The sequence below is a fragment of the Peromyscus leucopus genome, chromosome 4 (genome assembly GCF_004664715.2).
Source record: "Peromyscus leucopus breed LL Stock chromosome 4, UCI_PerLeu_2.1, whole genome shotgun sequence".
Lineage (NCBI taxonomy): Eukaryota > Metazoa > Chordata > Mammalia > Rodentia > Cricetidae > Peromyscus > Peromyscus leucopus.
Genome location: NC_051066.1, coordinates 9,751,515 through 9,779,016, shown reverse-complemented (window position 1 = coordinate 9,779,016; position 27,502 = coordinate 9,751,515). Strand labels below are relative to the sequence as shown.

Below are 27,502 nucleotides of genomic sequence, written 5' to 3'. Positions count from 1 at the left end.
CCATGTTCACAACCTCCCCAGTGTCGATACCCCGGGCCGAGTGGGGCATCTGTTACAGTGGAAGAAGAGGAACTAGCTGACAGTCCTCACACCCCGAGCCCGCCACGCACAGGAGGGGTCTGTGAGCGTGTCCAGCTGGGTGATGGCACATGTCCACCTTTGTAGTAGCACCCAGAGTAGCATCCCTGCTCCGCGAGGCCCAGAGCTCTCCCTGTAGCATGAGAGCCGGTGGGGGCGGGGCTGGGCGGCTCTGTGGGCTCCACTCTGGTGAGAGAACAGCAGTCCCCTCTGTCCACAGTGCTGGCCTACATGCAGCTGCTAGAGGACTACTCAGAGCCACAACCATCCATGTTCTACCAGACACCGCAGAGTGAGCACATTTACCAGCAAAAGAACAAGATGCTCATGGAAGTCTATGGCTTCAGCGACTCCTTCTGCAGCAGCGACTCCACACAGGAGCTGGCCCCCCCTCCCGCCCTGCCCCCCAAGCAGCGGCAGCTGGTAAGCAGTTCCCCATCTGTGTCCTTGGCACTGCTGTGGGTGACCAGGGCTTCCAAAACTGGAGCAGTCCTGCTGGGGCCAGGCTGAACCTGCTTCTCATCCATTAGGTGTGTTCAAGTCCGTCTCCCACATGGTGCCTCCACTTCCTCCCCAGATACTCAGAGCAGCCTGTCCCACACTGCCAGCTTCTCACCCTGGGGGCAGAGGGCCTCCTCCAGAGCAGCCTGTGTAGCTGGGACAGACTTGTGCTCAGAATGTTTGATTTCTCTGCTGACAGTCTCTGTGTCTTCCCTTTCTTCTGTGGCTCTCACATAGACCTCATAGACAGGAGGGACTCAATCAAAGCACAGAGCGCTGTCTGTGTGCAGCCATCTGTGGACTTGACTTCCATAATGGGCCTAACTGTATGGAATGACTTCCATCCCAGTCCTGGCCAGGGATGGCCCCATGGGAACAAGTTCCACTGAAGCAGGATGGCTTCAGACAGAGCCACTTTGTGCTCCAAACGCAGCAGCGTCCTCCTTTGCACACCTCTGTGATGGCTCCTGCCCGGCTTGCACACTCACCCGCTGGCAGAGCATTGAACCTGGCAGGGCTTCTTCTCCTTGCTGCTGCTACACACTGGGCTTCGGGGGCCGAGGCCCTGGTCCAGCCAGGCTGCAGAGCGGAAGTCTTACCTTTGCAGAGCTGTGTGGGCAGCTTTGCTACCTTGCTGGCCAGTCCAGTTTCTGGCTAGAGAAGAGACGTGCCTGGCAAGCTAAGCCCTTTTTTCCTGTGCTTTGGAGAGGAAATAAGCCCTGTTTACCTTGTAGTGCCTGGGGCTTGGCCTAGCCTCGGGCTTCTGAGCTGTTCAGCCTTCACAGGTCATAGCCAGTCAGCTCAGTAGGCATTTGCTTCTTCTCAGAAGCTCTTAGCCTGAGAGAGGCAGCCTCTTACAAGATGGAAGGCTGAGCTGGGCTCTGGGAACCTGGGGTCTCAGCCCTGTCCATGGTACCACCTGGGACTCTAAACCACTCTGCACTTGTTTCCCAGAAGGTCGTCTTTATGAGACTAGAAATGTGTGCCTGGGACACTGCTGAGCAGTCCTTCCTGAGGCTGCCCCTCCGTGACCTCTGGGCATCTCTATGCTGAAAAGTCCACAGCCTCTGAACAGCTAGAGGCAGATTCCTCACATGCGTGTGAAACAGAACCATTCCAAGGGTGTAACAAGAGGCTGCCGGTCCCACCATGCAGTGGGCTGGGGAGAGATCAGCCAGTTAGGGACCTCCCCGGGCAGGTTCGGGTGCACACAGCCTTCACCATGTCTGAACTGTGAGTACAGGGAGGCTGGGAACTAGAACTTATCCCCAGGCCACAGCTATCCAAAGACCTAGAACTCCAAGGCCAGCTCCAGGTGAGCCCTGGCCTACCACAGGACAGGCTGTGCCAGTTGCTGGTTATGTCCTGTCTCCAGCACACGTACAGGAGCTGAGCACCTCTTACACACACGTGTGGTAGCAATTACACTTACAGCAATAGACAGGACTCACAGTGCTGTGTGCATGGCACTCATTAATCTTCCCCCAAATGTACTCAGAAAGTGCAAGAGTTCGCCATAGTTTCAAAGGAAGACCCTGGCCACCAAGCTCTCTTAGAAATGCCCAAGCCGGGCAGTGGTGGCGCACACCTTGAATGCCAGCACTCCGGAGGTGGAGGCAGCCAGATCTCAGCTGAGTTTAAGGCCAGCCTGGTCTACAGAGCGATTCAAGACAACCAGGACGGTTACACAGAAATGCCCACAGCTAGTGGGTGGTCTCTGATGGGGCCCAGGTTAGAGCCCAGGGAAACTGACTCGGCTCTGAGCTCTGAGGCCAGAATGACCACACAGGTCTACTCCACTCTGAAGAGCTCAGAGTCCTGGGTCAGCCCAAGCCTGTGTGGCTTCGGCCTACTTATCCTCTGCAGTCTTTCTGAAAGTTGGTATTAGAATCTGTCATGAGGCAGAAGAACAGGGCCTCTCATGAGTCAGGCAGCCCCCCCTGTGCAGGACACCCCTCGGCGGTATTAGCCCCACAGCTCCGCTGCCTATGCTGACCATTCCTATGCTGACCGTCTCTGCTTTCTCCTCCTCCCTCCTTCTCTTCCACCCTCTGCCCAGCAGGCCTCCTATGCTGCTTCTTCCTTCTCTGTCTCCTACTGTGTCCAGCAAACTAAAGTGGCCTTCACCCCCGAGGACGGCAGTGCCGCTCAGGGCCTCAGTGTCTCCGTGTCTAACTCCTTTCTCAACCGGCACGGCAGCTTGCCTGTGCCCTCGGTGAGTCCTCCTTCCTGCTCTTCCTCACTTGGAGACTCGTGCAGTTAATCTGGAAGCTGTGCCCCCCGGACAGGGGTACAGCCCATCCCCTGCCTGTCCACAGGAGAGAATCTGAACACTTGATCCCCTGGGCCTTGGCGTGTGGTTGGGGGTGGTGTGGGGTGACGGCGTGAGCGTGACACTGCCACGGAGCGCAGCCGCTTCTGGTTTTGTGTTCCGTTTTCCCAGGGCTGGGTTCAAGGGAGTGCTCCTCACACAGAAAGCCAGTAACTGGGTGCAAGGGCCATGGTGGTTGGGTGCCTTTGCTTACCTCGGGCTGTGGGAACAGCCAGAGTCCTATGGCTTAAAGCAGTAACCCTTTGTTTTTGCTCGGGACTCAGATTAGGAGGATGGTTTGCTAATCTGCCCAGGCAGGCAGACATCTTTGGGACCTGAGTGGGACAGTCGGGCTAGTTTGTCACCACTGCCAGGCTGCTGGTCTAGGCTTGTTCTTGTAGCAGCTGGCAGGGTTCCAAGGTAACAAATGGAAAAGCATCAGGTACCCTGTGGCCAAAGCTCAGAACCGACACAGAGCCACCACGGGGCAGCCACTCAGTGGGGTCACACGGATCACTTGTTGGGGGCAAGGGGAAGGAGACCCTGCTCCTGAAGGGAGGTACTGCCTGTCACCTTGACACAGGCCAGCGTAGGGAGGGCTAAACCAATCCGTAGACAGCTCTGTGGTAACACACAAAGAGGCCTAGCCTTCTGGAGTCTCCATCTGCCCCAGAGCCAAAGGGAAAGAATGGAGCCAAGCTACTACCCTTAAAAGCAGCTTGAGCTCAAGTATTGACTTCTTTCTGGGCCTCAGAGTCTTCTTGGGAATCCCAGTGTGATTGAGAGAACCGGATCAAATCACATGAAGCACCATATACATGGGAAGCTTGGCAGCTGTATCACTGCGCATCTTGAGTTCTGGGCTCTAGTCTTGTCCTGCTTCTCATCCTATGCCCAGGAGTAAAGTGATGACTTCGCCCACCCACCCCTCGTTTCCCCAGTGGAAAGCTTGGATAGGTGACTGGAAAACTCGCCCAGGTTCCCAGTTGTTTTGTCTGGTGTCCGCCTTTGTCTAGGGTTGGCAGTTCAATGCCCAGGGCCTTCAGGAAGACCTTGTAGTGTGGAGCCTCCTTTCTCATGGTGCTCAGAAGTGCTAGGTATCGCAGTGGGACAGGATGAGTTACCTCTGCCCTACCATAGATAGCCTGCTCCTCAGAAGGCACCTCTAGCACGTTCCCTCCCCCGACCTTGGAGAACTTGGTTTTAGACAATCCTAGCCCTTGACTGTTTTCCACACACACACACACACACACAAAAAAAAAAAAAAAAAAAAAAAAACCTAAGAGTTTCTACTTACTCCTTCTTGGCTGTTAGCAGAGAACTGTGAATGAACTGAGCTGTTTGCTACAGAACTGCAGAACATTCAAGGGCATTTTCTTGGGTTTGGGTCTGAGTGTGTCACCATTGTGGAATGTTGAGGCATCTTGCATTTGTGACTCTGTATTCTTAGTTGCAGCTCCAGGAAAGAGTCCAAGGGGCACACTAAAAGGATGCGTTGTTTCAATAAAAGGAACCATGAGTAATGGTAATGCTTGGAGTGTGTGTCACCTGATAGGTAGGACCCAAGGGAATGATTTGGTGTCATACCAGCTCTTCACAGTCTCTGCTTAATTCTAAGACGAGCCTAGACATGGGTTCCACGCTGTGATGAGAGCAGGGATGGGTTAGCGACAAGAAGGATAGAAATGGGTAGCCGCATGCCCGAGAGGGGCTCATGGCTCAGTAGGCACAGTCGGAGAAGCTGAGAGAGACTGGGCTAAGCCAAGGTGTCAATGGCCTCGGGAGTCACAGTAGAAAGACATGGGGAGAGAAAGACGTTAATCGGTATCCAAGGACAATTGATGTCTGAGACAGCTGAAGACAGGGAAAGAAGTCAAACATGTTGCAAACCCAGGCCCTTGCTCCAGGGATGGTGAGCAGGAAGCCCAGGAGTCATTCTGAAGAGCCATCTGGAGCATAAGCACAGGGTCTGCGATCATGGGGGTGGGGGAGGGGGCGGGGGGCGTCTAAAGAGCAGTGGCAGTGCCAGCTATCCCATGTGTCCTTAGGACAGGAAAAGCCAGGGCCCAGCCGTCCTTTGTTGGGCACGGCCCTTGGTGTTGGCTGAGCCTGAGAGTTGGTCCCTAAGTGAGCTGCAGCCTCAGCTGCTTGGCAGTGTTAGCCTCCAGCTCACAGCCTCCTGTGCTTGCCTGATGCAGGCATCACTCCCAGAGACTTGAATAGCAGCCAAGACAATTGTATGTCTTCAGGGTCATTAAAACCTGCCTGGCAAGAAAGGCGCTGAGGAGCGAGGAGACTAAAGCAGGAAATGTGGGAAGCCAGGAGTAGCCTTCGCTGAGGCGCAAGAGGTGGCTGCTGCCTGGCCCTCCTCACCGTGGCCTCATCTCACCATGGGCCTGCTGTGTACGTGTGTTTGAGAGGTAGCCTCCCTGCCTTCCCAAGCTGCCAAGCTACCTGAGCCTTCAGATGTGGCACCAGGCCCTTCTTCCTGTCCTAGACTCTCCCTCCAAGGTTCTCTCTTCCCAGGTTCTGCCTCCCTCCCGTGAGCTGCTTGGAGTGTCCTCATTGTAGCCCAGCTAGGGGACTGCCCAGCTCTCTCCACACCTGTGTCCCGGCTGTCCCCTTCGAATGTCTTTTCTCTGTCCTGAACAGTAGGAGTTTTGTTCCTGTTCACATTGCCCTTGATCAATAGTGACAGCATTGAGACTCTTGGTGACCACAAAGGTGCCAGTCGCTCTGAATACTGTGGAGCAGGTAGTAGAGAATCCGTCATCTCTCCCCCACCCCTTTCTTTCCTGGCATCCATTCTAGATGGTACCACCACCAAGACACCTGTTGGGGTGCTAGACTCTGTTAACAGGTTTCTTTCCCATAAAATTCTGGATAAGTAAAATAGCTAGCTGGTTCCATTTTGAGAAGATATGTTTAAATGCCCATAATGATGCTTATGATTTAAAACAAAAATCTTTGGGATAAGAAAGTAAGTGTTAGCCAGGCAGTGGTGGCTCACACCTTTAATCCCAGCACTCAGGAGGCAGAGGCAGGCAGAACTCTGAGTTTGAGGCCAGCCTGGTCTATAGAGCAAGTTCCAGGACAGCCAGGGCTACACAGAGAAACCCTATCTTGACACCCCCAAAACCACCCCACCCCAAAAAGGCTAAATGTATGTCATCATGGACCTAAGTGTTTTGAAAAGGGCTGTAAAGCAGCTGGTATTCCATTCTGGACTTAAGACAGTCCTCTGAGCATTGGATCCAGGTTTTGGGACTTCACACATGTCCTTCACAGAAGATGCAGGCCTCATGTAAACACTTGGCTTCTGTATTGTAGCCATAGATAAAGCCAGAGCCGCCTCCTGAGATGGAGGACTGACTCCTTCGCTACACTCCACCAGTGCTCCTGTGTGTCTCCTGGCTGTGAACTATCCCCGAGAATTCCCCCAAAAGCCTTCACAGACACCATGGGCACACCACCTGACCTAAAAACCAAACAGGAAGTGGGGAGATGAGAGAGAGAGACTAGGAGGATGAGGGTGGGCAGAAAGGGGTACTGCCCATGATGGGGCATGAAGACAGGCTCAGGCTGCTTTGCATAGCGCAAGCTGCCCTTGCTTGTCCTATCTCCTCTTGTCTCTACTGACTTCCTGCCCTAAGCAAAGCTAAATCATATGACACATGAGAGGAAGAAGGGATGTGGGGGTGGGGCCCAGGGCCAGAGAGATGTTGTGCAGAGCCACTTCCCTACTGGGTTGTTCCCTGGGTTGTTTCCATGAAAGATTCCTGGTACTACTAACAGCAGGGGGTTCCCCCTTATGGGAGAGGAAGTGCCTGCTCGCTCGGGGCTGGAGTTTGGCAGCACAGTTCAGTTCACAGGCCCAGATCTGATGCCCCAGGGTCTCTAGCTATTTTGGTGTAGACCTCTGTCTACCACTTGTCTCTGAGTTTCCTGAGGCCAGTATGTAGCAGGGTCAGTGAGTGTTCACCCCTGCCTCACCTGACCCCATGCTGAGCCCAGTACCCAGGGAGAGTCCCAAATCATGAAAACAACTTCCTATGACTGTGTTTAGTGGCCTTTTTTTTAAAAAAAAAATAAAATAAAATAAATTATTTGTATTTATTTTATTTGCATTGGTGCTTTGCCTTCATGTATGTCTATGTGAGGTTGTCAGATCTTGGAGTTGTAGACAGTTGTTAGCTGCCATGAGTGTTGGGAATTGAACCTGGGTCCTCTGGAAGAACAGTCAGTGCTCTTAACTGCTGAGCCAGCTCTCCAGCCCTAGTGGCCTTTTAAAAAGCAGCTGTATGGTGGCTTATCCATATTTCTTTTCTTCCTTTTATTTATTTATTTGTTTGTTTATTTATTTTGATTTTTCAAGATAGGATTTCTCTGTGTAGCGCTGGCTGTCCTGAAACTCACTCTGTAGACCAGGCTGGCCTTAAACTCAGAGATCCACCTGCCTCTGCCTCCTGAGTGCTGGGACTAAAGCGTGTGCCACCACCTCCCAGCTCATATCTATATTTCCAAGAGCAGGAAAACCTAGCCATCCTGAGCATCTCTGGTGAGGGGATGACCTGTCTCTGGAGGTTTCCCTGACCTGCAGCCGCACAGCGAGTCCGTTAGTTATCATTGCAGCTGTCTTGCTGTCGTACAAGCTGGGGGCTCTGCAGGGCTGGATCGGATCCCTGGCCTGGGCTCCAGCTCTCACCACTGAGTACTGCTGTGCAGGCTGCCCCCTCTACCCTAGCTGCCTGGCCACCAGAGGATTAAGCCGAGTAGCTGGGAAATACGCTGTCCTGCTTTCCTGCCGTGGCAGCACAGACCCCATCCCCTGGTATTTTTTTATGTCAGGACTAACATGGAGAGAAAACGTCACTGGAGCTTGACCAGCATAGGGTGGCTCTGTCTCTAATGAATTGGCTACAAGCAAACATAGCAGGTTGCCCATCCTTTTTACCACAAAAATCAGTAACTCTTCTGAGCGTATCTCTTCAGAAGATCTTTTCAGAAGAGCCGGCTGCTGCTTCCTCTTTTCTACCTGACAGTCAGGGCTTTGCTCTCTGCATCCATCCCTGGCTTATGTTACCTGCCCAGCACCATACAGTGCTTGGTGGAAGAACCCCATGAGCAGATCAGATAGGTGAGGGCCAGTGTCTCCGAACTCAGTGTGACACAGGCCACCCCGTGCCACCTCCCACCAGCACAGGATGTTAGGGAGGTGGTCTCTGTTCCTTCAGCCTCGGAAAGATTGCAGCAGCACTTCCTGTCAGCTTGATGAGATGATGGACACAAGCACTCGGAGCGTCACTGCCCAGGTCCTCGAGTGTTCCTCGCTGACACTGGGACCAGCACCTCCCTCCTGGTGCTCATTTTCTCTGGCACCGCTCTGTCCCCCAAGAAGTGTGCAGGTCTCAGACAGGAGCCTTGAGTGTTCTAGAATCCACAGCCCAAACAGCCTTTCTCAGGCTATAAATACAAATTCCTGCTGCACAGGGATCTCAGAAGCAAAACCGAGCACCCCCCAGATCCAAAAATAGACTGGGTCAGGCTGCCGCGGGGCGGGTGGCTGTGAGATGGCCATCTGTGCCCTTCTCCAGCTCTGGGGATGAACATGATCCTGAAGGGCCTGACAGAACCAGGGCTTGTGGAAGCAGTGTGATGCTGAGCCCACCCCAGCCCCCACTCCCCGCCTTCTCTCCCCCAGAGCAGCCCAGGGCCAGCGGTGCTTTATGGTTATTGGAGAGCCTTCCATGGCACCTCCTACCCTTGGAAAGGTACTTCTCAAGCTTGGCTCTTGTCCCAGCATGACTGCATAACTGGAATGCCTAAGCAGGCTAGGAGCAGGGGCTGAAAGGGAGGGAGATACTCAGGCCCCTTTGTCCCAGAGACACAGACTGCTCTTGCCTCTTCCTTTCTATTGGCTCATCCCCACTCACTGCTGGGCTGCTGCTGTGGGCCTGGCATCATTCTAGATACCTTAATTAATAATAAAAGCTGTCAGTGTGTGACACACCTATCACCCCAGCTAATTGGGAGGTTGAGGCTGGAGGATTGTAAGTTCCAGCCCCGCCTAACGATCATATCAATTAATCCTTTCTCAAAATAAAAACGGGCTGGAGAGACGGCTCAGCAGTTAAGAACACTTGTTGCTCTTGCAGAGGACTGGGGATTCCCAATACCCACTTGGCAGTTCGCAACTGTCCATAACTCCAGTCATAGGGGATCTAATGCCCTCTTCCGGCCTCTACAGCAAACACTCATACACATAAAATAAATAAAATCCAGATAGATAGATAGATAGATAGATAGATAGATAGATAGATAGATAGATAAATGGAAAGAAAAGCATGCAACTATTTAAAATAAACAAATAAAAACAATATCTGGGTGTAGCGGTTACACAGCGGTAGTCCCAGCACTCTGGAGACTGAGACCACCTTGAGCTATATAGCCTGACCCTGTCTCCAAAAGAAAATTACACTAAGGGCTGACAAGATGGCTCAGTAGTAGCCAGGCATGGTGGCTCACACTTTTAATCCCAGCACTTGGGAGTCAGAGGCAGACAGATCTCTGAGAGTTCAAGACAAGCCTGGTCTGCATAGTGAGTTCCAGGCCATTGAAGACTACATAGTGAGATTCTGTACACACACACACACACACACACACACACACACACACACACACCTCAAAAAAATAAAAATAAAAAAAATAAAGATGACTCAGCAGGTAAAGGTGCATGTCACCAAGCCTGATCACCTGAGGTGCATCCTCGGCCCCATGTGGTGGAAGGAAGGAACCAATTCTGATCTCCACACATGCACAGTGGCATGCTCATACTTATATACACATGAATAAGCAAACTAAATGTAATTTTACATTTTGTTTAATTATATCTATTCCTGAGTATCTGTTGGTCCAGCAAATATGTGTTGCCTCCTGTGAGGACTTCCCCCCTAGTATTTGAATGGCTCCTCTGCTCTTGGGGGCAGTAAAAGACAGCTGGTGTGGAATATGGGCCACACTGAGAACTGGCAGGACGCTGTCTCACTGGTGACTGCAACTGTCCTCTGAGAGAAGGGCTGTCCTTTCCACCCCATTGAGACAGGGTATCTCTACACAGTCCTGGCTGTCTTAGAACTCCCTCTGGAAACCAGGCTGACCTCAAACTCACAGAGATCCACCTGCCTCCCGAGTGCTGGGATTAAAGGCGTGTGCCACCATGCCCGGCCCAATAAATGTGCAGCCCAGGCTGGCCTCAAACTTGTGATCCTCCTGCCTCCACCTCCTTTAGTAAATTACTGACGTGTGCTACCACAACTAGCTCACCCCATTTTAAAGATGGAGAGACTGATACACAAGAATGTATGTGTCCGAAGTCACACAGATGGAGAAGTAGTAAGGTGTGTGTGTTGGGGAATGGGATGTCAGAGCATCTGCAGCCTGTGCTGAAAATTACAGCTGACCCGGAATCAAAGAGTATGGGGCAGGAAGCTCCCTGCGCTGGGTAACCGGCAAAGGCTGCCTCAGTGACAAGGTCCCACAGCATCTAGAACAGTGCCACCAACTGGAGACCGTGTGCAGCACAAGAGCCTGACCTGGGCATTTCAGACTCAGACCTAATATCTCCTTCAATCTAAAACTTGTTTCTTCTTACTTCCCCCAGTGGGTTCTGAGAATCCTGCGCCACAGCAGATGCACAGAGCCCACAGTGAGCTGTGCACATGTTTCAGTTGGCACCTGTGGTGGGTACAAGGCTGGCAGGAATACCAAGCGTCCCCTCCTCACACTGTTCCCCAGGCCCTGTGGTAGTTAGCAGTGTGGCTACCAGGCATTACACACTCCTCAGCTGGGTGGTCAGGAGCCCGGCTTGGGGACTTGGAGCTTGCTCCTTGGGCCTCAGAAGCTGTGAGGACTTACAGACACCTCTGTCTGGCATCTGACTTTCTGTCAGGTGAGGAGTTGGAGGAATCGTGCCAGTGGCTCTGGGGTGATACCAGAGGGGCTGTAGTATCGCTGCGTTTGTTAACAATGCAGAGTGAGGAGGAGAGCGGGGTCAGAGGAACCATGTTTGTGTAGTGCACCACCTCCAGTCAGTTTTCTAAAAGGGCCTGAGATAGCTGGTGGCGCACGCCTTTAATCACAGCACTCGGGAGGCAGAGGCAGGCGGATCTCTGTGAGTTCGAGGCCAGCTTGGGCTACACAGAGAAGCCCTGTCTGGAAAGAATAAAAAAGGGGGTGGGAGGAGGAGGAGTAGGGTCTGAGGCACATTACAGTATTTAGATGATGTTATGTTTGCCTTTTAAGGGATAAGCTGGAGAGTCCTCCAAAAGATTCCAAATGTGACTTAGCCCTAGGGTCCCTGAGGTTGGGGGGGGGCGGGGTAGAGGTTTCGTTTCCATCTCAAAGGCACATGTCGTCATCAGCATGGTGAGTAGGATGTCTTGTCCTTGGACACCAGGGATCCACTGTCCTCGTCTTGCTGTTCAGATAGTGCTAGTCAGTGTCCAGCCCAGAGCCCCTTTCTGAAAACAGTTAGGCATGCGAGTCTGTAAGGGGGTTGTCTGGCATGGCCAACTGCTCCTGATTAGGAAAGAGGACAGATGATCAGTGCTGAACCACAGTTAACCTAACCAGCTTTTCTCTTGTCTGTTTTCTCTTCCCACATTCTTGTTGTGTATGTTTTCTGCCTGGGTTCTGTAGTACAAATCTGTGTTTAGGTCTTACTCCCAGGACTTCATGCCTCACCACCAAGCCTCCGTCCAACCTTTCCTTCCGCCTACCTCCTCTTCCTCTCCACATTTCCCACCTGTCCACGCGTCCCAGAGCTCGGACTTAGCGGTGCCCACCGTGAGCAGTCCGCCTCCCAGCACCGTGGACGGGCCTCTCTCGTCTTCTCAGGACAGCAGCTTTCATGGGAACCCTGTCCGCCTTCCTTCCGAAACCTCTTTCACTGACTCGGTGAGAACTCAGTACACACACATCTGTGCACATCTGCACTTAGGCCTGCAGGGTTTTAGAAAAACGATGATGCTCACAGAGAGCCTTGTCCTCCCTCCTCCAGCCCAGTCTGCTGCTCGTGTGAACCCACTTGAAGCATGCCTGGAAAGCAGCTATGGGACCTCCAAGGGTAGTAGTGATCCTCCTGCTTCCAGAGTAGAAACCAAATCTTTTATATAGAATTCCTTTCACACTGGGAAGTGAGCTAGGGATCATTTAGAACAGTAATTTGTCACAAGGATAAGATAGAAAACACTAGGAGCTTTCTGGTGTGTCTGTAGAGAGGTCCAGACTCCTGTGAAGTAGAAGAGACAGAGGTAAGGTTGCCTGTGGGGCCCATGCAGGGGCTCCTGGGCTTCACCAGAACACAGGGAGGAACTGCATTATAGAGCAGAGGGTATGGATAGAGGGACAAAGAGGGTCTGACAGATGGGACAGTTCCAGCATCTTAAGTTATCAAGCATGTTGTTCTTGCCCACTGTACTGAGAACCCCTACAGGCTCTGCCACAGACTGAGGGCCCCCCCAGGCCTGCTACAAGTGGAGCAGCTTTCTGGGAGTTTCCAGAATGTCTCTGAAGACTTTGGAGAGGGTCCAGTAGGACACTGGGCCTGGCTAGCACAGGGGCAAGAGGCAGTAAGAACAGCTCTGTCCTCTGCACTGTGGAAACACTTTCCAGGGATAACTGTGGAGCTCTCAGGCGTTTTTCTTTCTTGTGAACGGAGCATTCTTCCTAATTCAGGCCTGCCCTGCAGCTGCCCTCTCTCAGCTGTGGAGGCTGACCAGAGGGCCTGGCCCATTGTCTTTCCTCTTACCCTGTCTTCCCCTAGAGTGAAAATGCCACCAGCGAGGAAGTTGGTGGGGGTGAATATGTCAATCTGTACTCCTCTGGCCAGACCAGCGAGGAGCTGGCTCCCTCTGGAGGAGTAAGTAACCTCGGGTGGGTGGCCTTGCGCATGGGCCAGCAACTGCCCCCTCGAGGTGGCTTTCCTTACAGCTGCTTCTATTGGCTGAGCTTCCGTAAGCCTGCCAGAAGCCAGCCCATCCTATGGAAGAGGATATGGCTTCCAGGTAGAGGACTGCCCTGCTTCTGCTTCAGAGCCTGGCTGGATGAGTCTTCTAGAAATCTCCAGAAGCCTCTGGTGTGGACTCTGGCCACAGCCCAGCTTCTCCCTGGAATTTCTTCCCATCCTCCCTCTAGTGCTGATCTCCCTCTTTCAAGAGCTACTTTTACTCCTGCCCTTCAGTTCCTCCCAGCATGCCTCACTGCCCTCGGCTACTCCCAAAGAAGCAGGGCAAGTGATGGCTAGCCATGCTTGTCTTCCTGAGAGCAGAACCCTTGAGGTCCATGCCTGCATTATGCTGCTGACCAGCTTGTGGCTTCAAGGGGCAAAGCCTCTGTGAAGCAAGAGGCTTCCCGAGTTTGGCTTCAGCAAATTGAGATGCAAATTGAGACTAAATGAGAAGTTCCTCTAGAGGATAAGGCCAGGTCTTCAAGGACCAGAATCTCCACCAGGGATCACTGCACTGGCCAGCCCAGCCTGGACATCAGGGCCACCACTAGGAGTGTTCATGCCATGATTCCTGGGCTTTCAGATGTCTCTCCACCAAGGCAGCCACCCCTCCAGACATCAGCACAGCGTCAGGAGCTGCTTCCCCTGCTGTGGGATTTGGCCCTGTTTGTGAGAGCTGAACCAGGGTCCCACCCACTGGGGACCTGGGTCACTAGCATCATCCAGCTATGCCCAGCCTCCATGGCCCTCCTCTGCCAGTGGGCACTCTGCAGTGCCAGCCCCACTCTTCTGTGGGGGTGTTCTCCCTGGGGATGGTCCCGGTATTCACAAGGCCTCTCTTCACCACCACTCCATGCCAGCTCAGGGACATTGTGGACTTGTCTTGTCATTGGGTATGGAGGCAGTTTGTCTGCTCAAGGCAGTTCACATTTGTGGGTTTGAGCAGCTAGACTCTGAAACTGTCACTGGTTAAGGATCACGATGACCCTAAGATTCTGTAGGGAGTCGTGGTGAAGGATACAAGCTTTGGAGGCAGACAGCCCCAAGGGAGCTGTGTGGGGTCCCTCAGCAGGCCCTTGACTTCCGGTGGTCAGTTTCTGTAGGGGAGAGAGGGAGGAGGGTGCTCAGAGAGGACTTGCTGGGACTTCCTTCAGGAAGTGGGCCAGGGGTCTGTACCAGGTGGTAGACAGGTGGTAGATATTGAAAGGAGTGACACCTCCTCTCTTTCCAAGGCAGGTGCTGGGCTGTCTCCAGAGGGCTTGTGTTTCTGGTAATCAACCCTGGTCATCATCAGCACTCCCACCTCCAGCTGCTCCATAGGCGCTTGCTCTCGGCCACTCTTGCAGACAGGGGTGCCGAGCAGACCGACCCCCCCAGCACGGGCTGTCTGTCCAAACCCACTATTCCTTCCCTTTGCAGGAACCACCCTCGGGAAAGGATGGCCATCCCAGAGATCCCTCGGTCAATAGTGCATCTGGGCAGGACAGCAGAGAAAATGGGGAGAGGTAAGAAGGAGCAGGGGTACCCAGGCCCCAAGAGCAGTGTCCGCTCAGTGAGGCCACCTGTGCTTTGCGTGGAGGCTCTGTATTCTTCTGATTCTCAAAACTGTCTGTATTCAAGGGGGAGACCACAAGGAAACAGATCACTAATAACCCACCCTTTAAAGGCCTCTGCAACAGCCAGCATGCCTTCGTGATCATACCCGTGCTACTGTCCCACACCCACTCTGGGCCCCTTTTCTGTCCCAAACCCCAGCCCCACCTTCCTTGATTTTGGTTTCTTCCAACTCAATGTCACATAGGAAATGTAAAAGACCCGCCCATCCACAAACTTGTGATTGTGGGTATTTCTAGTCATGAACATGTATATTGTGTTACTAAGCCATTTCGAAAGTAGGTTACAGGGGTTGTGACCCTTGGCCCCTCTCCTGACAAGTGGAAATAATGATCACAATATCATTGTTGCACCTGAGACAGAAAAGGTTCCCTCATGTCACCTGGAAAGCAAACCCAGAAATCTATCAGTCTCTCCCTCCCCTCCCGCCACTTCCACCCCAGGATGAACCTAAGGCCTGCTACATGCCAGACAAGTGCTATAACTGAGCCACAGCCAGAGCCCCTCCTCCTAGGAGTGAGTATCTGATATAATTTTGGGGTTCATGACCCAACCCTTGCAGTGCCTTTAGAGACCTTGTCTCTGAGGCTGGCAGCAGGGTAGCTGGTTCCCTGGAACCCTTCAGTGCAGTCTGAAAGCCACCAGTGAGCGTCCCCTGCTGCTTCATGTTGACGTCACCTGCCTTATGAGGTGCTCCAGCTAGTCAGGCGTTCCGTCTCTTAAGTTGGGGACTGGTCACCTGAGGTCTCATGGGTTTATCATGGCAAAACACTGCCCGCTTGGCAGTGGCAGGCCTCAGTGCAGGTGTGGCACTGAGAGGGTTTGGTTGTTTTTGTTTGTTTGTTTTGTTTTTTAAGGGAAGACCTTTTTTTAAAAAAAAAAAAAAAAAAAAAAACAAAGGCCTGCAAGCAGTTTGGACAAGTTTGTGGGTGGAGCCACCTGCATCCTGGCCACTCTTGGGTTTTCACTGCCATAAGTCTGTCTGGTGACTCCCCCAGGTGTTAGAAGCAGTGGTGGATGTTTCTAGTATGACACGTGGCCAGAGGCTTGTGTGTGCCAAGCAGAAGCAGCCTGGGAATCCCGTCACTTGCTTCACTGGAATCAGGTGTCATGTTCCGAGTTCAGATGTTCAGGTTACCCACCTCCTGAGGGAGGGCTCTCCCAAGAGCTCCTCTTGGAGCTCCGCAGACTTCTGATGGCAGAATGGGCAGAAAGATGAGCATGCTGGTGGTCAGAAGAGCTCCTGAGACATTGTCTGGCTGGCCTTCTAAGGCAGCAGCAAGCGTGGCCCTCCCCAAGCCCTGGCTGTTCACGTTCTTACTGAGACACAGGTTATTGCAGCTCAGCTGCTGAGAAAATGCGCCCTGAGGCCTGAGCAAGGACTCAGTGGGTAAGGGCACTGGGACCCTGTGGGTCCCTGGGACCCATTGCTGGAAGGAGAAAATTGATTCTCACACGTGTCCTTTGACCGTCACTGTGGCATGTCCACATAAGCACCCCCACAAGATAAATTAAGATGTAACTAGTGTTGTTAGAGGTGCAGTAGTGTCCTGTGACAACCCCAGGGCTGGCCAGTGTCTCTGGATCTGGCCTGAGAATCGTCCTCAGATGCCTTTAGCTGCCCACACTGAAGAAATCTCATCTCCTCTTCCTTGGACCAGATGCTGTTCAGTGTTTTAAATCTGTCTGCCCAGGACAGGGGCCTTCCCCTGCCCCAGTGCCATGGCTGCCTCTTTCAAAAGCAGTCTCTTGGGACGATACAGGGCTGATCTGCTGGGTCACAGCATCTTCTTACTGTTAAGCAAAAGGTCTGCAGAGTTAGGACCCTGGGAAAGGGCTTGGGGATGGCATGGAGGAACCTGTCTTCCCTTTTTTGTGGGTTTTTTTTTTGTTTTGTTTTGGTTTTTGGTTTTTCAAGACAGGGTTTCTTTGTATAGTTTTGGTGGCTGTCCTGGATCTCGCTCTGTAGACCAGGCTGGCCTCGAACTCACAGAAATCCACCTGCCTCTGTCTCTCAAGTGCTGGGATTAAAAGTGTGCGTCACCACCGCCCAGCTTAGCTTCCCGTCTCATAGCCCTCTCATTGCACTTCCTTTCAAGCACTGCTCTTGTGTGTGTGCGTGTGTGTGTGTGTGTGTGTGTGTGTGTGTGTGTGTGTGTGTGTGTGTGTGATGAAGCTGGACAAGCTAAAACCATTACAGGAGAGCTCAGGACCATTTTTCACTCGACAGCCTAGTTCTTTCCATTTGCAGAAGAGACTTCAGAGAACAGACATGTCCCCAGACAGAACCATGAGCCAGGTTGTCACTCCAATTTCACAGTATAGTTGCCATTTAGGGCTTGTCCATGAGCAGCTCTTACACCCTGGTCTATGCATAAGCAGGTGTCTTAGTTACTTTTTCTGTTACCTGATAACAGTAACCTAGGGGAGAAGGGTTTATTTTGGTCAGTTTGGCGTTGGAGTCTAGTGATGGGAAAGTCACAGCAGCAGGAGCTTGAGGCAGCTGGTGTGCTGCATCCACCATCAAAAGGCAGAGCAGTAAATGCTGTACTCAGCTCTTTTTTCAGACCATCCAGAACCCCAGCTGAGGGAATGACGCCACCCACAGTGAGTGGGTCTTCCCACCCCACCTAACCTGTTCAGGCATGCACAGAGACCTGATTTCTGTAGGGCTCATTAAGTTGACAATTAAGATTAACCATCACGGGGCAGGGGGAAATAAACAAACAAACAAATAAAGAGGGAGGGAGGGGGAAAGAGAGAGAGAAAGAAGGAAAGAAAGAGAAAGAAAGACCATCACCTGGATTGCCTCAGCCTACAGGTGTCCAGGGACTGGGGAAGCCGGGCCATGTCTGACAGTTTCAGCACCAACCGCTTCTCCTCCTAGGTCCCCAAAGTCACTGGATGCTTTGGAGCCAGCCCAGTCAGAAGAGGAAGTAGACGAACTGTCCCTCATTGACCATAATGAAATTATGGCCAGGCTGACACTCAAGCAAGAGGTAAGGATTCCCAGGCCTGAATCTTAGAGCCACCAAGCAAGAGGGAAGGGAGGGGAGAGAAATGTGGCCTTGGGGGCCCCAGCAGGGAGACCTGAGTCAGGGTTCTGGTGAGAAGCTCACCGTCCCTTTCTTGCTATTTCCCAAAAGTGAACTTGGGCATTGCAAAGCCTCCCTGAGGGCAATGCAAAAGAAGCAGCCATTGGTGCTCAGTGTAGCCTGCATGGGAAGCCCTCAGCAGTGAGGCCTGTGTGTGCTGTTGATAACGCGGCACCTCCCCTCCTCTGCTCTCCGCCTGTTAAGAAAATTGGGGCCTGGACTCTGAGCTGGGCCTTGTTTGAGGAGCCCTGTTGATAAGAACAACACCCAGTCATTTCATGAAAGAGAGAAGCTGGCCCAAGAGCCTTGTCTCTTCTCTGTACGATTCCAGAAACTTCGGGTGTCATGGGCCATCTCAGCCCCTGAGTAGCTGTGCATCTGGGAACTGGTGTGATAGCTGCAGCACCCACAGAGCAGGTGCTGCCCTGTGCATGTTCCTGGGCAAGCCAGGAAGATGTCAGCACTCAAGCAGTCAGGGTGCTGGTAGAGTTAGCAGGGTCCATGCAGGGCCCATGCAGAAAGAAGAGCTAAATTCCTTCTGGAAAATCAGGTCATCAACATAGACAGCCTTGTCCCAGGTAGGAAATCCAGAACACTCAGAACACTGGAATCTAGATGGGAACAGCCAAGTTGAGCATTCATGGGACGTACAGATGGGGTATTGGCGCTGTCTCCCTCGGAGTCAACCTGCCCACAGCTCTGTCACTGGAGCAGATTGAAGCCTGTTTGCCTGTGGAGATAGAGTTGGTCTCCCGCTGGCAGACTGGGTTTGGCGGCCAGGAACACATCCAGTGTCATGAGTAGTCTTGTTATGTTTGTGCTTTTCTAGTGAAGTCCTTCCCAGAACAACCTGCGGGGCATGTCCCCACAGATGAACCCTGCTTCCACCTAGGAAGGGGCCTAAGCACAAAGGTGGCTTCCTATGTCCCAGGCTAAGGGGCTGTCTCTCTCCTCTGGAATCTCACCTTTCGGTATGAGCCAGGAGGTAGAGGTGGGGTTGAAACCATAGTGCCCTGACCCTACGTGTCCTCTGGAAGGTCAGGTGCCCTGGTGCCCACCGCATCTGCACAGCTTCCTCGGTGCCGGTTTCCTACAAGAGTTCTGACCAGTGCCCATCTACTGAGTCCATGGCAGCAGGGTGTACACAGTGTAGTGTTGCCTGCTGAGCTGAGCTGAGGAGAAGAGAAAGAAGGGACGCAGGGTCCCTGAAGTTTGTCACCTCAGCCTTGCCTCGTGCTCTTTTTACTCCAGGGTGATGATGGGCCAGATGTTCGTGGAGGTTCAGGAGACATCTTACTGGTCCATGCTACTGAGACAGACAGAAAAGGTATGGCAGCTTCCACTACAGTGGCTTTGGGTCCCACCAAAGGCATCACATGACCCCACTACACTGTCATCTCCTGGCAAACACTGACTGGGTGGAACTTTGGGCCTGATGGTACTAGGTCAGAAGAAGGCGGAAGAAGCCACCTCTGGAGACCCTGACCCTGTCTGACTGTGCCTGGGCATGTTCTCTCTTGGGCAAGGTGTTGATGCCCTTGGCCCTGTGCACACACTGAGGTGTACCACTCGTTGGTACCTAGTGTGTGCTCCAAGGGCAGCCCACTGGATAACAACATGTTCAACAGTGGTATTAAAGTTAAAGCAGCCACAGCGGCACACATGCGTAACCCTAGCACTCAGGAGGCTGGTGGAGGGGCCGTGAATTCAGAGTCAGCTGGGGCCACAGAGCAAGGACCTTTCTTTAAAAAAAAGAAAGAAGCCGGGCAGTGGTGGCGCATGCCTTTAATCCCAGCACTCGGGAGGCAGAGCCAGGCGGATCTCTGTGAGTTCGAGGCCAGCCTGGGCTACCAAGTGAGTTCCAGGAAAGGTGCAAAGCTACACAGAGAAACCCTGTCTCGAAAAAAACCAAAAAATAAAAAATAAAAATAAGGGGGCTGGAGAGATGGCTCAGCGGTTAAAGAGCACTGGCTGTTCTTCCAGAGGTCCTGAGTTCAATTCCCAGCACCCACACGGTGGCTCACAACCATCTGTAATGAGATCTGGCATGCAGACAGAACACTGTATACATAATAAATAAATAAATCTTTAAAAAAATTAAAAATAAAAATAAAAATAAAAAAAGAAAGAAAAAAAATACAATAGCACATGATTTTATGTAAGTCATTCTTTTCTTCCACACATTTAGTTCACGTATTCGACTAGCAAGTTCCTAGGAACAAAATTGGTTGTCCAGGAGCTGTTCAACCTAGCCATCCCCTCTGCATCCTGACCATCTGAGGAGCAGGGCCATGTGCCTACATCTGGAAGTGTGTTGAGTGGGCTCTGCCAGCAAAGGAGCCATCCATCCCATGAGTTCTGTGGGAAGGAGACTGGGTCCTCCGATGGCCTAGGAGGATGGTGCCCGTGACCCAGGACAGGCAGAGCCCGCCCTGCCCGGCCTCAGTGAGGCTGCCGCCCCGGCAGAGCCTGCTTCCTTCCCAGTCACCTCCTTTCTCTTTCTTCCTTTTCTGAGACAGGTGTGTGCTCCAGAGGTCCTCTTCCTACCGTTTTTTTTTTTAAGGATTTAAAAGGGGAAGAGCATGCTGACACATGCCTTTGATCTCTGGATTTGGGAGGCAGGAGGACCGGTGAGGTTCCAGGGCTGTATGGGAGACCAGGTCGCAAAACAAAACAAACGACAAAGGAGCAGGGGTTGTGCTCAGTGACAGAACCCTTGCCTGGCAGTGAGTGAGGCCTAGGACTAATTCGCAGCACTGGGAAGGGGAAAAAAGAAAAGAAAAAAACGACTGAAAAGTTGATGTAACCAGATTAAACTTTAACCCAACCGGCTCTTGCTCGTCCTCTCTCTCTCTCTCTGACTGGGACCCAAAGTACATTAAGCAGAGCAGTTCTGGAAATTTCTGAATTAAGATAATAGCATGAGCCAGGTGGAGGTGGCGCACGCCTTTAATCCCAGCACTTGGGAGGCAGAGCCAGGCAGATCTCTGAGTTCAAGGCCAGCCTGGGCTACCAAGTGAGTTCCAGAAAAAGTGCAAAGCTACACAGAGAAACCCTGTCTCGAAAAACCAAAAAAAAAAAAAAAAGGAAAGAAAGAAAGAAAAAGAAAATAGCACGAAAACTTTGCCTGGAAGAAGCTGAAAAGCCTCATACAAGCTCACCCTCATTACAGCCGCTATTGAGCCCTTCAGTAGTCCAGCATTTCTTCTAGTTTCTTCCAGCCAGAATACGAGGGTGGTCCTAGAGACTCAGTCCAAAGCCCACCACAGCCTCACTGCAGGACAGCCCTTTCCTCCAGGGCTGTGGATCCCTGACCTGTTGGGGTTGGGGTGCAGGCAGTGCCCAGGGCTTGTTGAGTGGCACATCAGGACACCTTGGCAAAGCAGCCGTTTCTACCTCATTTTTATCCAGAAGTGAAGGGCTGGGATGTCAGCTGGCTTCTGGCCTGGCCTTGTGAGGCAACTCTCCTGTCCTACCCACTGTAGCCAGGCCAAAGGGCACTCTGGACAGGGAGCCTGAAGGCCTTCTGGTCTACCCACTGGGTCTGCACTAAGGAGACTTTTGAGCTGAAGTTTCAGTAGGATTTGGGATCACTGAAGAAGCAGAATTGGTTTTCCCTGGGAGTCCTACCTGAGACAGAGGCCATGAGCCACACCAGAGTGGAGAGGGTGCCCATGACAGATGGCAAAGCTCTTCAGGCAAGTGGCTTCTTGCACCAATGGTCTATGACTCAAAGGCCCTGGGAGCCACATCTCGTATGTCTGGGACTCAGCTGTGACAAGCATGCAGGAAGGAGGGAACACTTGTCATACAGCTTTTTTCTCAGGTGGCACTGTGAAAAGTGTGGGGCAGAGCCAGGTTGAGTATGATGTTGGGCCCAAGCTCAGATCCTGTCCCTTCCTTAGGACCTGTGTGCCAGACCTGTTACTTGGCCCCCAAGCTTCCATTCCTCTGAAGGCCACTGGGGATCTTAACCAGAACAGCCCTATGAGCACTGCGGCGTTTGGCACAGGCCCCCACCAGAAGCCAGGTGACACCATAGCCCACAGCCAGCAGCCAGCTGATGCCAAGAGTGCTGGAGCCAGCAGACCCGGGCTGTGCCCAGCATGGTAGAGCACAGCCACCCTCGAGTCTGGTCTACTCTTGGTCTCCCATGAGTTTCTTTAGCTTCCGGCCTGTGGAGTATGGCTCTGAGGCTCATCGGTACACTAGGACACACCCGACCAGAGGCCACTGGCTCCTAGCGGTGGTCCCTCTGCATTCGTACCCATCCCTTCCAGAAACAAACATATGTGTTGACCCCATCTCTGCTTTCTCGCCGAAAACTCTTTCTAGAAAACTCCAGCCTAACTGAGCTGGTAGGTTAGAGTACAACTATGAGGCTGAGCACAGCTCAGGGACCAGGCCCCATGCAGCCCAAATGCAAGAGCAAGCAGATACTCCTGGCCACAGTGTGATGGCACGAGATGCCACACATACCTTGTAACTCCTCCACCCCAGCAAATGGAGAAAGTATGGGCGAAGGTTGGGGAGGCTGGTCTGGACCCAGGAAGTAAAGCTCGGATAGTATTGGTGAGCACCCAGCCACATGGTGAGCTTTCCCAGGTCCAGTGTGGCCCAGCCCAGCCGGCTGAGCCAGCCCACTGTCTCATGCCATCCTGTGCTTCATATCAAGACACAGGGCAAAGAAGCCACAGTAGCAAACAGGGAAGTAACGGCAGGGGTCCTTGGCTGGCTGTGCCCTCCCCTTTGGAAGGGGTGGGTGCTACCAACCTGAGGTCTCCAGCTCCTGGGGCTTTGGTCCTCACAGCTGCCCTTGCCCTGTGTGGGCAGTGAGCCTCGTGCTGAGCCTTGCAGCAGACAGACACTTCAGGCTCCCCTTAGGACTTAGAATGGAATTTCCCCCGTTTTTTAATTACTGGACCTGTCATCTGAAAGTATTGCCTCTGGCTTGACTGCAAGGGCCTGCTGGCAAGTTTGGACTGCTGTCTCTGTCCAGAGCAGTGAAGAGCCACTGAACCACTGGGCGTTAGGGTAGCATCTGTGCTAATTTGGGGGTGGCACAGTCCAGAGCCAGTGTGCCCAAGTCTTTGCCCCTTACCAGCACAGGGTCACTGAGTAATTGAAGTTTGTTCCCTGCACTGGGCCTTGGACCCTCCCACAGCTTGGTTCCCCAGGGAGCCAGCGCCTGTGAGATGAAAGATGCAGGACACAGACAGGAAAAGGATCCTCCCTTCCCCTCCCTTCCCCTCCCTGGCCTGGCTGTCCATGCTGCAGTCCACAACCCACACCCTGGGTCCTACTAAATGGCTCCTTTGCGCTTCCACAGACCTGGTGCTGTACTGTGAGGCCTTCCTGACCACCTACAGGACCTTCATCAGCCCGGAGGAGCTCATCAAGAAACTGCAATACCGATATCCTTCCCAGGCCTTCAGCCTTCAGCCCGTGAGACCATTTTTACTGGTGTTATTCCATTTCTGGTGACGTCATTGAGGAAACTGAGGCTGGGCATGTTGAACCTGGGCATACAGGTTAACTGTCCTGCAAAGTGTCACCAACCCTCAGGTTCTCAGCCCTTCCCAGGGTAGCACTTTCACCCCTGTAGCGGCCCCAGCTCCCATCCCAACCAGCTGTGTCCTGGCCCTGACTCTCACAACAGGGTAGAGGAAAACATGAGATGACATGGAGGGCCTGGAACAGCTCTGCCGCACTGCTGAGGATGGGTGGGGCCACTGGGTAGTTCTGGGAAAGACTGAGAAAGGTTGAGAGGGGAAGGAGGTAGGTGGCCCTGCCAGGGGCTGCTGCAGCTTCTCCACACTGAGCCCTGGGTGTCCAGCTGGTGGACACCAGTGGGCAGGCTTAAGAGAAGAAAACTCAGCCAGGTGGTGATGGCACACACCTTTAATCCCAGCATTCAAGAGGCAGAGGCAGGCAGATCTCTGAGTTCGAGGCCAGCCTGGTCTACAGAGAGAGTCTATGCAGTGTAGGTAGAGCTACACTGAGAAACCCTGTCTTGCAAAACTAAAAAAAAGGAAGAAAAAGAGAGGACAGCGACGATGACGACAACAATGGTGTCTCAGTGACTTTGAGGCAGACCTTGTCCCTTTTACCTGCCCTGGCCACACAAAGCTAGGCATTGCCCCCTGCCCAGGCCTCAGCCTTGGGGATTGTCATTCCCTGTGTTAGTGGCCAAGACCCTGTGGTCTCAGAAGAACCCACTTTGCTACCTGTTCCCCTTTTTCTGTCCTGGCCCTGCCTGGGAACAACAGTTACTGGGCCACCTCCCAGCCACATAGCCTATGACTGCCATCTGCTGGGCAGCTGCTGTCACTGGGGCAGCTCTCTGCCTTCTGTGTGCCCTGAACCCTCTCGGGCTCCCGCACACCTCCTGTTCTCAGTCTGACCCTGACTAACCATCCTGGCCTGTCAGGACAGGACAGGTATGGTCATTTCCCATTTGTGGGCTCTAAGCACCTGCTAGAGCCTGGCCTAGCAAAAGACTGTCAACTGCATCTGCCAGGAACATGTCACATCTGACATGCATTTGCATGTGTGGTCTCTCTTGGCTGTGAGACCATTTTTATTTCTGTTACACCATATTTCCCATGGTGCCAGTGAAATGGAGGATGGGTAACTGACCTGTGTATTCCCACCTCCAACCTCTCCTGCCATCCTGAGTTTCTCAGCCCTTCCCTCATTTAACCTCAGCCAACCTGTTCATGGAGGCATTTCCCCCTCCAGACCTGGGGCAGCACTTTGCTGGGGGCCAGGTAGACCATCCATGAGGTGTGGCTTCCCGTGAGTGCCAACACACAGGTCATGGGTCATTGGGGATTAAGGGAAAGTATGGAGAGTTAATGGGGACAGGAAACCACAATCTCTAAGGTAGACCCCAGCGTCAGTGGTCATGAGTCAGGTGTGAGGGCTGTCATGGGACAGGGGAACACCTGTGGAGTCTGCTGCTCCCACAAGGAAGGACCAGCCTGGCTTTCCAAGATGCAGACTACCAGGAGCATCCCCGCCATTGTGGCCACATGGCTGGGCAAATGATCTCTGGATGGGAGCCCATAGAATGGAGAGGGAGGCCTTTTGGGCCTGTTCACTCTCTGGGTCCTGGGTCTTGGAGAATGTCTAGCCAGGGACCTGCTCCCTCGACCTGAGACCCAGCACTGTGAGTCTCAGCATGTCAGCACTCAGGTCCAACCTGCAGGTGCCCTGGATGGTGCCAGAGTTGGTCCTGCAGCCTGTGGAACCATTGGCCTGGGCCGGATTTGCACATTCCTGCTGCACACAAACCAGGCCTTTGCTTCCATAAGCTAAGCCTTCACTCACAGGGTTCCCAGCACTGTACATGGCGTGTGGTGGGGGAGGGGGCGTGCCTCAAAATTAGCATTCCATGCAGACTCTGCCTTGTGGACCTTAACCCACACTTTACTTACGAGAAGTTCTCTCCCTTCGCTGACACATTCAAGAAGCGAGTCAGCAAGAACACATTCTTTGTGCTGGTGCGAGTAGTGGATGAGCTCTGGTGAGTGCCTGGCCCAGGGCCCCAGGAGTGGTTGGCAGGTGTCAGGCCCGTGTGCATCGCAGCAGATCACTAGCAAGCCATGGGGATGGTGCAGGCTCCTCACCTGGACCGTACAACCGTTACACTCTACCCACTGGGGCGGGGAGTGTTGCTGGAGGGCTTCTCTCCAGGTTCCACCAAACCCCGCAGTCCCACAATCCATGTATAAAATAATCACTCAGACGCTTATAATATTTATAAACTGTATGGCCGTGGCAGGCTTCTTGCTAACTGTTCTTATATCTTAAATTAACCCATTTCTATAAATCTATACCTTGCCACGTGGCTGGTGGCTTACCGGCGTCTTTACATGCTGCTTGTCCTGGCGGTGGCTGCAGTGTCTCTCCCTCCTTCTTCCTGTCTCCCCAATTCTCCTCTCTCTTTGTCTCGCCTATACTTCCTGCCTGGTCACTGGCCATCAGTGTTTTATTTATATAGAGTGATATCCACAGCAGGGGAGGCTGCCTGCAGCCCAGAGTGTTGCCCCTGGTTCCATTGCCTCATCCCAGCTCTGAGGGACACTACAGACAAGGGTAGGATGGGTCCTAGACCCTCAAGAGCACCCCTGTCCCATCCGGGACTGCCCCTTCCTGTGTAAGGACTGGTTCACCTTAAGACTCCCAGCAGTGTAGGCCAAATGGAGGCTGGGATGAGTGCAGAGGCTGCATCTCCACAGGCTCTCCATAGCCACAGGGCTTTCTGAACCTCGGCCATGACTGCCATTTCCATGCTCAGGTAACCCTGTTCTTGGTGTGCCACATCTGAATCCTTGCCCTTGCCTGGCATCTTGCTCTTGTCTGGTGGCTGCATGATGCTAAGGTCAGGAGTGGAGGGGCTCAGTGGAGATGAGGGTCTTCTTTTTTGTTTGTTTTTTTGTTGTTCTTTGTTTTGTTTTGTTTTTAGAAAGTGAAATTTATTTGCCTTTTAACTTTTATTTTGAACATACCAACATAATGCTGACTTGTCTTTTACAATCTATTATAAGATCTCTTGTTAACAGTATGTATTAATGTGTATTTGTATGTAAGTAAAATACTGCAGAACTGGTATGTGTACATATAATATATACATCTAAAATATGTATTTATTTTATGTGCCTGTATGAGTTTATATATATATCATGTGCACGCAGATGCCAGAGAAGGCTGGAAGAAGGTATCAGATCCCCTGGAAGTGAGGTTCTAAGAGATTGTGGGCTGCCTGATGGTACTGGGAACTGAACTCAAATCCTCTGAAAGCTTTTTTTTTTATTTTTTTGTTTTGTTTTATTTTATTTTATTTTTGCAGAGGGTCTTCTTTTTTGTTGTTTGTTTGTTTGTTTGTTTGTTTGTTTGTTTTTTCGAGACAGGGTTTTTCTCTGTGTAGTTTTGATGCCTGTCCTGGATCTCGCTGTAGACCAGGCTGGCCTTGAACTCACAGAGATCCTCCTGCCTCTGCCTCCCGAGTGCTGGCATTAAAGGCATGTGCCACCACCACCCGGAGATGAGGGTCTTCTGCCCTGACATCTCATCACCGGGGTTAGACCAGGAACTTCCCCAAGGCAGAAAGCAGCAAGTGTGTTGAGTGAGTTGGCAGGGACCAATTCCAGAAAGGTCACTCCCAATACTGTGGAAGCTGTGAGTGGTGCCCTCCATTGGGGTCCTGGCCTATGTTTCACCAAGTGCCCTTGGCCCTTAGCCTGGTGGAGCTGACGGAGGAGATTCTGAAGCTGCTGATGGAACTAGTCTTCCGCCTGGTATGCAGCGGAGAGCTCAGCCTGGCCCGAGTACTCCGGAAGAACATTCTGGACAAGGTGGACCAGAAGAAGCTACTCAGGTGTGCCCATTCCGACCAGCCCCTGGCTGCCAGGGGTGTCGCAGCCAGGTGAGGAGCCAGTGTCCCCGCCCTGTGATGAGGTGCCTCAGGGACAGCCCCTGGGCCCCCGTGGCTGGGGCTCTCCCTGTCAGTGACTTTATGGAGAGCCTGCTCCAAGGCCACCTCCAGGGAAATGTAGGAAAACCCACGAATGCAGCGAGGGCTTAGGGAAATACTTATCTGTCTGAGGGCTAGACTTTCTCTGTCTGAGGGGAAATAATAAGGAAACACACACGCTTTCTGATGATAACTTTCTCTTTTACTTCAACTTAAATTCTCTCTCTTAAAATCTCTCTGAAAATATGTCTCCACACAGTTACATCTCTTTACGTACAGTTACATTTTCCACACACACTTACACAGCCCCTCTTCTCTCTGAAAATCTCTCTTGCTCTCTCTCCTGTTTAGGTATTCATATTCTCTCCTCAGCTCCTTCTGCGCACACACACTCCAACACACACACACACTCACTCCCT

General features: G+C 52.5%; 1 protein-coding gene across 13 annotated transcripts in view; it reads left to right on the top strand.

Annotated features, from left to right (window-relative positions):
• Rapgef1 (Rap guanine nucleotide exchange factor 1) overlaps positions 1–27,502 on the top strand; it is a 123,781-nt gene that overhangs the window by 89,334 nt on the left and 6,945 nt on the right. For 4 of the 13 annotated variants that reach the window (XM_028883300.1, XM_028883295.1, XM_028883294.2 and 1 more), the window contains 10 exons: positions 299–501; positions 2,639–2,794; positions 11,588–11,845; positions 12,714–12,809; positions 14,316–14,401; positions 17,398–17,509; positions 18,857–18,932; positions 22,935–23,019; positions 25,041–25,133; positions 26,850–27,035. In XM_028883300.1, coding sequence (XP_028739133.1) covers positions 299–501; positions 2,639–2,794; positions 11,588–11,845; positions 12,714–12,809; positions 14,316–14,401; positions 17,398–17,509; positions 18,857–18,932; positions 22,935–23,019; positions 25,041–25,133; positions 26,850–27,035 — 1,351 coding nt within the window. The remainder of the gene's footprint in view (positions 1–298; positions 502–2,638; positions 2,795–11,587; positions 11,846–12,713; positions 12,810–14,315; positions 14,402–17,397; positions 17,510–18,856; positions 18,933–22,934; positions 23,020–25,040; positions 25,134–26,849; positions 27,036–27,502) is intronic. The other 9 variants (XM_028883305.1, XM_028883304.2, XM_037204616.1 and 6 more) reach the window with 5 other exon arrangements.